The following is a 12,540-nucleotide window of genomic DNA, read 5'->3' as shown; positions in this document are numbered from 1 at the left end:
TGGAGGTTCGTGACACTGTACAGGAGGCAGTGATCAAGACCATCCCCAAGAAAAAGAAATGAAAAATGCAAAATGGCTGCCTGAGGAGGTCTTACAAATAGCTGTGAAAAGAAGAGAAGTGAAAAGCAAAGGAGAAAAGGAAAGATACACCCATTTGAATGCAGAGTTTGAAAGAATAGCAAGGAGAGATAAGAAAGACTTCGTCAATGATCACTCAAAGAAAGAGAATAAAACAATAGAATGGGAAAGACTAGAGATTTCTTCAGGAAAATTAGAGATACCAAAGGAACATTTCATGCAAAGATGGGCTCAATAAAGGATAGAAATGGTATGGACCTAACAGAAGCAGAAGATATTAAGAAGAGGTGGCAAGAATACACAGAAGAACTGTACAAAAAAGATCTTCACAACCCAGATGATCACGATGGTATGATCCCTCACCTAGAGCCAGATATCCTGGAAAGTGAAGTCAAGTGGGCCTTTGGAAGTATCACTACAAACAAAGCTAGTGGAGGTGATGGAATTCCAGTTGAGCTATTTCAAATCCTGAAAGATGATGCTGTGAAAGTGCTGCATTCAATATGCCAGCAAATTTGGAAAACTCAGCAGTGGCCACAGGGCTGGAAAAGGTCAGTTTTCATTCCAATCCCAAAGAAAGGCAATGCCAAAGAATGCTCAAACTACCGCACAATTGCACTCATCTCACACACTAGTAAAGTAATGCTCAAAATTCTCCATCCCAGGCTTCAACAATATGTGAACTGTGAGTTTCCAGATGTTCAAGCTGGTTTTAGAAAAGGCAGAAGAACCAGAGATCAAAGTGCCAGCGTCCACTGGAGTATTGAAAAAGCAAGAGAGTTGCAGAAAAAAAATCATCTATTTCTGCTTTATTGACTATGTCAAAGACTTTGTGTGGATCACAACAAACTGTGGAAAATTCTGAAAGATATGGGAATACCAGACTGCTTCACCTGCCTCTTGAGAAATTTATATACAGATCAGAGAGCAACAGTTAGAACTGGACATGGAACAACAGACTGGTTCCAAATAGGAAAAGGAGTATGTCAAGGCTATATATTGTCACCCTGCTTATTTAACTTATATGCAGAGTACCTCATGAAAAACCCTGGACTGGATGAAGCACAAACTGGAATCAAGATTGCCGGGAGAAATATAAAAAATCTCAGATATGCGGATGACACCACCCTTATGACAGAAAGTGAAGAGGAAATAAACAGCCTCTTGATGAAAGTGGAAGAGGAGAGTAAAAAAGTTGGCTTAAAGCTCAACATTCGGAAAACTAAGATCATGGCATCTGGTTGCATCACTTCATGGCAAAAATGGGGAAACAGTGGAAACAGTGACAGACTTTATTTTCTGGGGCTCCAAAATCACTGTAGATGGTGACTGCAGCCATGAAATTAAAAGATGCTTTCTCCTTGGACAGAAAATTATGACCAACCTAGACAGCACATTAAAAAGCAGAGGCATTACTTTGCCAACAAAGGTCCATCTAGTCGTGGCTATGGTTTTTCCAGTAGTCATGTATGGATGTGAGAGTAACTGTGAAGAAAGCTGAGCACTGAAGAATTGATGCTTTTGAACTGTGGTGTTGGAGAAGACTCGAGAGTCACTTGGACTGTAAGAAAATGCAACCAGTCCATCCTAAAGGAGATCTGTCCTGAGTGTTCATTGGAAGGACTGATGTTGAAGTTGAAACTCCAATACTTTGGCCACCTGATGCAAATGACTGACTCATTGCAAAAGACCTTGATGCTGGGAAAGATTTAAGGTGGGAGGAGAAGGGGGAGACAGAGAATGAGATGGTTGTATGGCATCATCGACTCAATGGACATGAGTTTGAGTAAACTCTAGGAGTTGGTGATGGACAGGGAGGCCTGACATGCTGCAGTCCATGGGCTTGCAGAGTCGGACATGACTGAGCGACTGAACTGAACTGAACCATTTCAATACCCAGCACTGATAACAATTAACACTAATGAATTTAATATTGTAGCTTTATAACCACAACATAAAGAAAACATTTTTTAACTATCCTGTTAATTTATTCTAATTTACCCTGATTCCCATACTTACTTGGAAATAAGTATTTCCAAATACTTCCTACTGCTCTCGATATTGTCTGTCTTTATGAAATGCCCATCTTCCTCTGAAACTTTCCACAGGAGAACTTTTACATCATGACTTTATATAAAAATGACTGAAAAATGCCTTTAAAATTTGTTTATACTGACATATTCCTAATCAAGTATGCAATAGCTATTTTATGGTACTGGAAACTTGTATTTTCTTATAATTTAATTATATAATCTTATTTTCATTCATTTAATTAAAATATCTGTTTATTTCCATGTTATAAAGGTAATTATCTTTATTCTGAATTGTAATTTAATAAAAGTGAATTTGTACATATTTCTCACAGAAAGAAACTTACTGAAATATTTAGAAAATAGATAAAAGTATCAGCATATTTAAAAAACAAAATACCTTTAAAACTGCAAGAAATGTTATTGGTGTCCATTGATTAACTACTATATACCAAATCAACCTGTAGATTTTACTTTAAATAAAAAAATACAAAGTTTTTACAATATATCAGGCATGTGCTAGAATCTAGAGGTAAGATAGTTTTACCTATCTTCAACAAGGTATTATTTTAAAATGTAAAGTGTAATAATAATAACAATACCATTTCTCATATTTTTTCAAGTTAAATTAATATATTTAATTTAAAAACATTGAAATATTTTCATATTTCAAAAAGACCCTAAAAACTAAACAACTACCTATTTATTATAATTTAAATTAATTTTCTTGGTTTTTTTCTATTTTCTATTTGCATATTTAGTTTTCTTATTGGATATTTGTGATAATTATTTATGCATTATTCATATCACTATATCTAATGACTCAAAGATTTTGTTATATATTTCTGATGATCTAAGCATGTGAAAATAAGTAAAAATAGCATTCAGGCAAATTGTAGCTGAAGAGAAGAGAGCATGAGGGTAATTTCACCTACCACTTTTGGCCAGTTAACCTCTATGAATTTAGTTTTTATCATCCATAAAATAAAGATTGTAACAGCACCTACATAATATGGTTCACAGGAGCATTTTTTTTGAGTTAAGGTAATGATTACACTACTTTGAATATTTCAAGTGATCAAAGCATGCTAAATTTTATTATTAACATCACATTAGCCCTTGGAGAAATTTATATGACCTGGCTTATTTATTCAGCTATGTAAATATTTATGTTGACATAATTTGAATGAACCTGATTTATCAACTACAGAAATAAGTAGATTATGAAATGACTGGCCCATTTATTTAAGCCAAATATAACTTACCATGAGTTCATCTGTTTTATGTATACTCATTATTATATTTGTACTTGGAGCTTTTAAAGCACAATAAATTAATACACTGTGTTTGAAGTCGAGAGTGTTTGGGTCTGATTTCTATCTCCAACACTAACTACCTTTGTGGACTTGTCATCATTTAACTTCTTGGACATCACTTTCCTCTCATGTAATGCATATTTTTCAGATTTATTAAAAATGTTAAATAAGGTATCCACAAAGAGCACTCAGTATGTTGAGTTCCATATTGAAAGCACCCAATAAAAAGGTATATGTTATTATCATATGCTCAAATATTTCTCAGATCAATAAGTCAATCAAAGCATGTGTTAGATAGGATCTACTTTTCATTACTCATAATTGCAATTTAAAATCCAAAAATCCAAATATATATATATATATATATATATATATATAAATACAGCTCAGCTATACTGGTGGCTTAGTGGTAAAGAATCCACCTGCAATGCAGGAGCTGCAGGAAACACAGATCCAATCCTTGAGTCAGGAAGCTCCCCTGGAGGAGGGCATGGCAACCCACTCGAGCATTCTTGCCTGGAGAATTCCATGGACAGAGAAGCCTAGCGGGCTACAGTCCATAGGATTGCAAAGAGTCAGACACGACTGAAATGACTTGGCATTCATGAATATATGTAGCTATTATTTAAACTTTAATAAGAGATACCACTTGTAACCTCATCTTAGCTCTGCACTTGATTATTTCTCAAAAGTGTGAGGAAAACTAGTTATTCCCTGGATTTCACTGCCACATTCATCCTTATTTTATTTCCTCCTTCATACCTATTTTATTTTCACTCCCATTTTTTTGGCTACCATGAATAGGTCTATGCATTTGGGGACCAGATGGTATAAAGTGGGGTGGCCACACATATATTATTAGTGCTTTCCCTGCCTTTTCTCAGCTCCCACTGATGTCTATGTTCACAGTGACAAATGGTTGCACAATACCATCCACACCATCCATTTAAAGCGCTTATATCTTGATCTAGTCATTGTGTTATCCATTTTACTGGTAATAGTCCTGAAAGAGCCAGAGAACCAGAGTGCATATTAAAAAGAGAAAAAAAAATCAAATGTTGAAGAAAAATAGTCATTTTTAAGGTTTGTTTGAATTTTGCTTAATGAGAAGTAACACGGGGTAGAGTAAAATTCCACATGAAGGGAATCATGTGAACCAATATCTCTTTTATTACTAAGAAGATTGATTACACAGAGCACTAAATTATTAATTTTTATAATGAAGATCAGTTTTTCCTTTTAGAAACAAAGTACAAATTCATATTCAGCTCAAAATCAAAGCAAAAGCACAATCTACTCCATAAATTTTGTACATATTTTCATTTTGATAATGGACTGTATATTTGCTTTAACTTACCTCTTAAAATCTTGCTTGAACCCATTCCTTCATAAATATTTAATACATCTGCATAATATGTATTAAAATAATCAAAGTTCAGTTGAATGGAAAGTCCTTGGTTTACACTAAATTAAAAGCAAAAAAATAAATAGATTATTACACATTTAACAGTTGGCACAACTCAATGCATTCTCAAATTTGAATGTATTATTCCAATTGTAATAAAAATATATAACGTGACGGACACTCAGCAAATATTTAAATGTAAAGAATGGTATTTGTAACACAATATCGTACTTCAGCTCTCTGAAACTCTTTTAATTTGCATGACTGAAGCTCTGTATCCATTGATCAGTAACTCCCCACTGTTTGCACTGTTCTACTTTCTGTCTCTATGATTTTGAATGCTTTAGATACTTCATGTAAGTGAAATCATGCAAGATTTGTCCTCCTGTGACTGGTTTATTTCACTTAGTATAATGTCCTTAAGGTGCAACCATGTTATCATAGGTTTTTCTTCTGCTGTAAAGATACGATTTCCCTCTTTTAATGACAATAATATTCCACTGTATATAAAGTGAAACCATAGTTTCTTTAAAAATTTAGGCTAGTGTCAATAAAAATTTAGGCTAGTAATACATGTTTTAGGCTGTTTAGGCTGTTTCTAATTTAGGCTGTATCTACCTCTTGGCTGTTGTGAATAATGCTATAATGAACATGGGAGTGTGTATCTTTTAGAGATCTTGATTTCAATTCTTTTGAATAAATATTCAAATAAATCAGATTGCTAGATCATATAGTCGTTCTATTTTATGTCTTTAGGGAAATTTCATACTGCTTTCTATAATGACTATACTATTTTACATTCCAATTAACAGCACACAAGTGTTCCAGTTTTTCCACATCCTCACCAATATTTATAATGTTCTGATTTTTTAAATAATGACCATTATTATTTTGATTTGCATTTCCATGATGATTATCGAGGTTGAGCAATGCCTGTTGGCCATTCGTATGTCTTTGTTAAAAAAGAAATATCTAAAAAAAATTAAAATAAAAAAGAAATATCTATTGAGACCTTTGTCCAAAGTTTATTTAGTTTATTTTGCTATTGAGCCTTTGAAGGAGTTCTTTATATATTTTGGATATTAACTCCTTATTAGAAAATGGTTTGCAAATATTTTCTTACATTCCTTAGGTTGCCTTTTCATGTTACTGTTTCTTTTACTGTACGGAAGGTTTTTAATGAGATGTACTGCCATTTGTTGATTTTGCTTTTGTTGCCTGTGCTTTTGTTTACAAATTCAGGAAATCATTGTGAAGACCAAAGCTATGAAGTTTTTCTTACATATTTTCTTCTATGAGATTTATAATTTCAGGTCTTACATTTAAACCTTTAATTAATTATGAGTTGGTTTTGTGTATGGTGTACGATAAAGGTAAATTTTGTTCTGCATTAGAATATCTCATTTTACCAACACCATTTGTTGAAGAGAAAGCTGTTTCCCCATCGTGTGGTTTTTCCATCCTTGTTAAAGATGATTTGATCATTCACTGTTTAAAACTTCTACCTCCTTGATTAAGTTTAATTTGTAAGTATTATACTTTATTCTTTTCACTGCTATTGTAAATGGGATTATTTTCTTGATTTTCTTTTTGCATGATTAGTGTGTAGAAACACAAGTGATCTTTCTATGTGAATTTTTATATCCTGTAACTTTTCTTAATTATTTTATTACTCAATATTTTTTCTCTTTTTTTTGGTGACATTTATGGTTTTCTATATATAAGATCTTATCCTCTGTGAACAGATATTTTTACATTTTCCTTTCTTATTTGGATACACTGCATTTTTTTTCTTGCTTAATTGTTCTGCCTAGAACTTCCAGTACTATGTTAAATAAAAGTGGTGAGAGGGGGCATCCTTGTTTTATTCCTGATCTTAGAGGAAAAGTCTTTACTTTTTCATCAGTTAGTATGCCTCTTGAGAAACCTATATGCAGGTCAGGAAGCAACAGTTAGAACTGGACATGGAACAACAGACTGGTTCCAAATAGGAAAAGGAATATGTCAAGGCTGTTTATTGTCACCCTGCTTATTTAACTTATATGCAGAGTACATCATGAGAAATGCTGGGCTGGAAGAAGCACAAGCTGGAATTAAGATTGCCGGGAGAAATATCAATAACCTCAGATATGCAGATGACACCACCCTTATGGCAGAAAGTGAAGAGAAACTCAAAAGCCTCTTGATGAAAGTGAAAGAGGAGAGTGAAAAGTTGGCTTAAAGCTCAACATTCAGAAAATGAAGATCATGGCATCCGGTCCCATCACTTCATGGCAAATAGATGGGGAAACAGTGGAAATAGTGTCAGACTTTATTTTTCTGGGCTCTAAAATCACTGCAGATGGTGATATCAGTCAGGAAATTAAAAGACGCTTACTCCTTGGAAGGAAAGTTATGGCCAACCTAGACAGCATATTGAAAAGCAGAGACATTACTTTGCCAACAAAGGTCTGTTTAGTCAAGGCTATGGTTTTTCCAGTGGTCATGTATGGATATGAGAGTTGGACTGTGAAGAAAGCTGAGCACCGAAGAACTGATGCTTTTGAACTGTGGTGTTGGAGAAGACTTTTGAAAGTCCCTTGGACTGAGAGGAGATCCAATCAGTCCATTCTAAAGGAGATCAGTCTTGGGTGTTCTTTGGAAGTAATGATGCTAAAGCTTAAACTCCAGTACTTTGGCCACCTCATGCAAAGAGTTGACTCCTTGGAAAAGACTCTGATGCTGAGAGGGATTGGGGGCAAGAGGAGAAGGGAACGACAGAGGATGAGATGGCTGGATGGCATCACTGACTCGATGGACGTGAGTCTGAGTGAACTCCAGGAGTTGGTGATAGACAGGGAGGCCTAGCATGCTGCGATTCATGGGGTTGCAAAAAGTCGGACACAATTGAGTGACTGAAGTGAACTGAATTGAACTGAACTGAGTATGATATCAATCTGGGCCTTTTCTTATATGGCCTTTGTTCTATTTAGGTAATTTTCTTCTATTCCTAGTTTATTGCATGTTTATTTTTTTATCATGAAAGACTATTGAATTTTGTCAAGAGCTTTATCTGCATCTATTGAGTATATCCTGTGATTTTTATCTTTCAATCTGTTAATAATTGTATATCAACGGACAGATTTTTATATATTGAAACATCCTTGCATTCCAGAGATGAACCTCACTTGGTGATGGTGTATGATTCTTTTAATTTGCCATTGCATGTGGTTTGCTGGTATTTTACTCAAGGATTTGTGAATTTATGTTAATATTTGTCAGGGGTCTTGGACTAGAGTTTTCTTTTCTTCAGGTGACTTTCTATGGCTTTGGTACCAGAGTAAACATTCTTATTTTTTAAGTTATGGAAGAATTTGAGAAAGATTAGTATGAATTCATCTTTATATATTTGGTAGAATTCACTAGTAAAACCACTGTGTTGCAGTATTTTGTTGAGTGGTCTTTGGTTACTGGCTCAATTTTCTTAATAGTAATTGGTCTGCCGAGATCTTTGTGTTTCTTTATAATTCAATCTGAATAGATCATATGGTTCTAGGAATTTATCCCTTTCTTCTAGGTTATCCCACTTCACACTGCTTTTTCTCTATTCCCATAAGGTTTTTTTTTTTTTTTTGCTTGTTTTCATTTGCTTCAAGATATTTTCTAATTTCTTTTTGATTTTCTGAGATCCCCGTTGACTATTCCAAAGCAATCAGAGGTTCACAATACCAAAGAAAGGCAATGCCAAAAAATGCTCAAACTACTGCACAACTGCACTCATTTCACATGCTAGCAAGGTCATGCTCAAATTCCACCAAGGCAGGTTTCAACAGTAAGTGAACTGAGAACTTCCAGATATACAAACTGGATCTAGAAAAGGCAAAGAAACCAGAGATCAAATTGTCAACATTTGTTGGATCACAGAAAACACAAGAGAATTCCAAAAAAAACACACATCTACTTCTGCTTCATTGACTATGCTAAGCCTTTGTCCGTGTGGCTCACAACAAACTGTGGAAAATTCTTAAAGAGATGGCAATACCAGACCACCTTACCTGCCTCCTGAGAAACCCCTATGCAGGTCAGGAAGCAACAGTTAGAACTGAATATGGAACAACAGACTGGTTTCAAATTGGGAAAGGAGTGTGTCAAGTCTGTATATTGTCACCCTGTTTATTTAACTTCTATGCAGAGTACATCATGAGAAATGCCAGGCTGGATAAAGCACAAGCTGGAATCAAGACTGCTGGGAGAAATATCAATAACCTCATATATACAGATGATACCACCCTTATAGCAGAAAACAAAGGGGAACTAAAGAACCTCTTGATGAAGGTGAAAGAGGAGAGTGAAAAAGCTGGCTTACAGCTCTTAAAACTCAACATTCAAAAAGTTAAGATCAAGGTATCTGATCCCGTCAATTCATGGCAAATAGATGGGGAAACAATGGAAACAGTGGCAGACTTTATTTTCTTGGGCTCCAAAATAACTGCAGACAGTGACTGCAGTCAAGAAATTAAAAGACTCTTGCTCCTTGAAAGAAAAGCTATGACAATCCGGTACAGTGTATTAGAAAGCAGAGACATGACTCTGCCAACAGAGGTCCGTATAGTCTAAGCTATGGTTTAACCAGTGATCTTGTACAGATGTGAGAGTTGGACCCTAAAGAAGGCTGAATGCTGAAGAATTGATACTTTTAAACTGTGTTGTTGGAGAAGATTCTTGTGAGTCTCTTGGACTGCAAGGAGATCAAGCCAGTCAATCCTAAAGGAAATCAACCCTGAGTACTCATTGGAAGGACTGATGCTGAAGCTGAAGCTCCAATATTTTGGCCACTTGGTGCAGAAAGCCGACTCATTGGAAAAGGTCCTGATGCTGGGAAAGATTGAAGGCAGGAGGAGAAGGGGATGACAGAGGATGTGATGGCTGGATGGCATCACTGACTCACAGGACATGAGTTTGAGCAAGCTCCAGGAGATAGTGAAGGACAGGGAAGCCTGGGGTGCTGCAGTCCCTGGGGTCACAAAGAGTCAGACACGACTGAGCCACTGAAGAACAACAAGAGGCTGGCAGGTTTCTTCTTTGGTGGTTTCTGTTTCTTACTCTCTCTGGTGTCTGTAATGTGGGCTGCATGTTTTCTCTTCCTACCACAGCAAGTCACCCCACTCTCCCTTATTCTCTGCAGCCACCAGGTCATGCAAATTGTGCTGGTTCATCAGCTTCCCATTCATGCAAGGTACACACCAGTTGCTGGGGAAGTTGCTGAAATAGCTAGAATGTTGGGAACTTCCTGCAATTCTTTCTTTTCATCTTTAGGGAGAAGCCTTGATTTGTTCATCTTTTCCTAATGGTATCAAGTCCTGCTGATCATAGCAAGCTGCACCCACTCCTATTTGTTCTCAGTATCTCTCAGGCATTCAAACAATGCCAGGTCCATTAGTGATACGTTCGAGAACAGGAACTAGTTCCTTTGGAAACTCTTGGAAAAGTTGGGACACTGGATGCATGTTCCACCCTTTTCTTTCCTTCCAAGGAAGAAGTAGAGAGTTAAGACCTGTGTTGGGCTGTGCTGTGTTGGGGGAAGTGCTGATGGAGGTTAAAGCTTAATCTTCTTGCCCATTTCTTGCAGCTGTTCTTGGCTTTGCAGTCACGCAGGGTATGCAACTTCTAAACTGAATTCTGGAATTTTCATTCATTTCACTTCATTGTTAAATTGATACATCTGTGCAGGAACAAAGATGAATCATTCCTGACTATAGAAAATTTCCTTTCTCATCTGTATGAAAATCTCCTATGGTGTGATTTATTCATGGCAAATTAAAAGTTGGGAATACCCTTTATATACATCCTTTTTGCTAAGTCTTGAATAAAATTTGGATCAGTTGCTATATATTTGATCTCTAAACTCTTGATTTGGTTGAATGGTTCAGTTGTTACGATGATCACAATAATCAAACTGCCAATGGCTGATCTACATTATGTTGAATACTCTGTGGGGAAAGTGTTCAAATTTTAATTTTCAGATTGAGGAAATGTATCTAGGGCAATGTCTGTTTATAATTACATTGTTTCACTGAAGTGTGAGATCAGAAATGTCAATAATTCTTTAGTGTTTTGGAGGAACAATGTTCCCCTGAACTCTTCACAAAGGAGGAAGCTGAACAGCAGAGCAAAGCATGGGTGATAATGTTGAAGCTGGCTAAATACTGAAAGGGTTGAAAATAGGGAGATGGCTAATCTCCAAAGACAAGAAGACTGAAAAGACTCTTGACTTCAGAGGCTGACTGTGGAGGCTACTGAATGAACCAGGATTCCTGGCCAGGGGCATGGCAAGTTCAGATTTTTGGTAAGTTATCAGTAATACTCAGTCAATTGAGAAACTGGGGACATTCATCACAAATAAAATAACAATGATAAAGGAAAAAAATTAAAAATTAAAAGAAAAAAAATTAAGACTAACACACTTTTAACCTTTAATAACATCAGAAATAAAAAAATTTTGATATTATCAATTCTATTTAGGATTGTACTAAAGTCTTAATCAATGTAAAAAATTAAATTAAATTAAAAATATAATAAAAATAAAATTAATAAAATAAAATATATTATTTGAAAGTAAAAAAAAAAACAAATATAGTTAATTTTGAAACTCTGAATTTCATGGTAGGAAAATGTCAAATTGGAGCACTACCTCATTGCATAAGATTCCTAATGATGGGCTGGAGGCAGGACTAGGGTTTAGTCTTCAATGAGTGGGATTGACAACACTGAAATGGCCATGACCAGCAGTGCAGGATTAAAAGACATCTAAACAGAAATCTAGGTTTTTGGATCTGACCAGTGTTTATTGCCTGGAAAGTGAGGGTAGAGCACTGGCAGGTTGCTTATTATTTTAAATACTGACATGTGGACTTCAATTGTGGATATCAGATTCAGTGGTTCTGGAGTGGATTAGGGGATGTGTATTTTTATAGGAAGATGGGCAGATACAGAGGATGCTGCGCTCATGGGCTACCCTCAGATGTCCACAGGAGGTTGACAGAGGTGAGAGGAGATCAATATGAGGAGCATGAGCTCTTCCCAGCCCAGACTGAGAGAAGAACAAAGCAGGTGGTGGCAGCTGTTTAGAAGAATTCCACCAACTAAAGGCCTCTTCAGGGATTGGGGGAAGTGAGCTTGCGAGTGAGACCTGCAGGGAATCCAACATCAAAGAAGAAGACAGAGGAAGAAGAAATAAGCAGCCCCCTCAGGATGATTTCTGTTCTTTTAATGAAAGTTTTGGTGTTTCCAGGCAAGAAAATAGTGATTCTTTTTTTCAACAATTGATGTTGTTTTTAAGCCTTGAAACTAAGGGATCAAGAAAAGCTCCCTAAGAAACTGTGTTCCAAAGCCCTTTACTTTTTTCAAAATAGATAACTGAAGGCGGAGGAGAGAAATGAGTGCATACTGTGTTCTACTTCTGATTCAGAAAACTCAAATTACTTTCAATAAAACACAGGCATTTATAAAGGTGAGATTAATTGGTAATTTTAGCCATAGCTACCTTATGAATTTTTTAAGGGAAAGGGTACTTTTCTAAATGTCATTTTTATATTTTACATTTTTGTATCAATAGCTACTCTTCTTAGAGCCCACTTTTATTGAGCACCTAATAGAGACCTAAGTGTTTTACAGTTCATGATGACTTTGACCCCTGTAGTTAGAGGCCCTGACCCCTACAGATGTAGAAATT

At 35.8% G+C, this 12,540-nt stretch overlaps 1 protein-coding gene across 2 annotated transcripts in view; it reads right to left on the bottom strand.

The window, feature by feature from the left end:
• Positions 1-12,540, bottom strand: part of TMPRSS15 (transmembrane serine protease 15) — a 142,156-nt gene that overhangs the window by 89,512 nt on the left and 40,104 nt on the right. For both annotated transcript variants that reach the window (XM_005901870.2, XM_005901871.2), the window contains one exon: positions 4,782-4,888. In XM_005901870.2, coding sequence (XP_005901932.2) covers positions 4,782-4,888 — 107 coding nt within the window. The remainder of the gene's footprint in view (positions 1-4,781; positions 4,889-12,540) is intronic.

The sequence above is a fragment of the Bos mutus genome, chromosome 1, assembly GCF_027580195.1.
Source record: "Bos mutus isolate GX-2022 chromosome 1, NWIPB_WYAK_1.1, whole genome shotgun sequence".
NCBI lineage: Eukaryota > Metazoa > Chordata > Mammalia > Artiodactyla > Bovidae > Bos > Bos mutus.
Note: the sequence above shows the minus strand (reverse complement) of the source record. Positions and strands in the feature narration are given on the sequence as shown.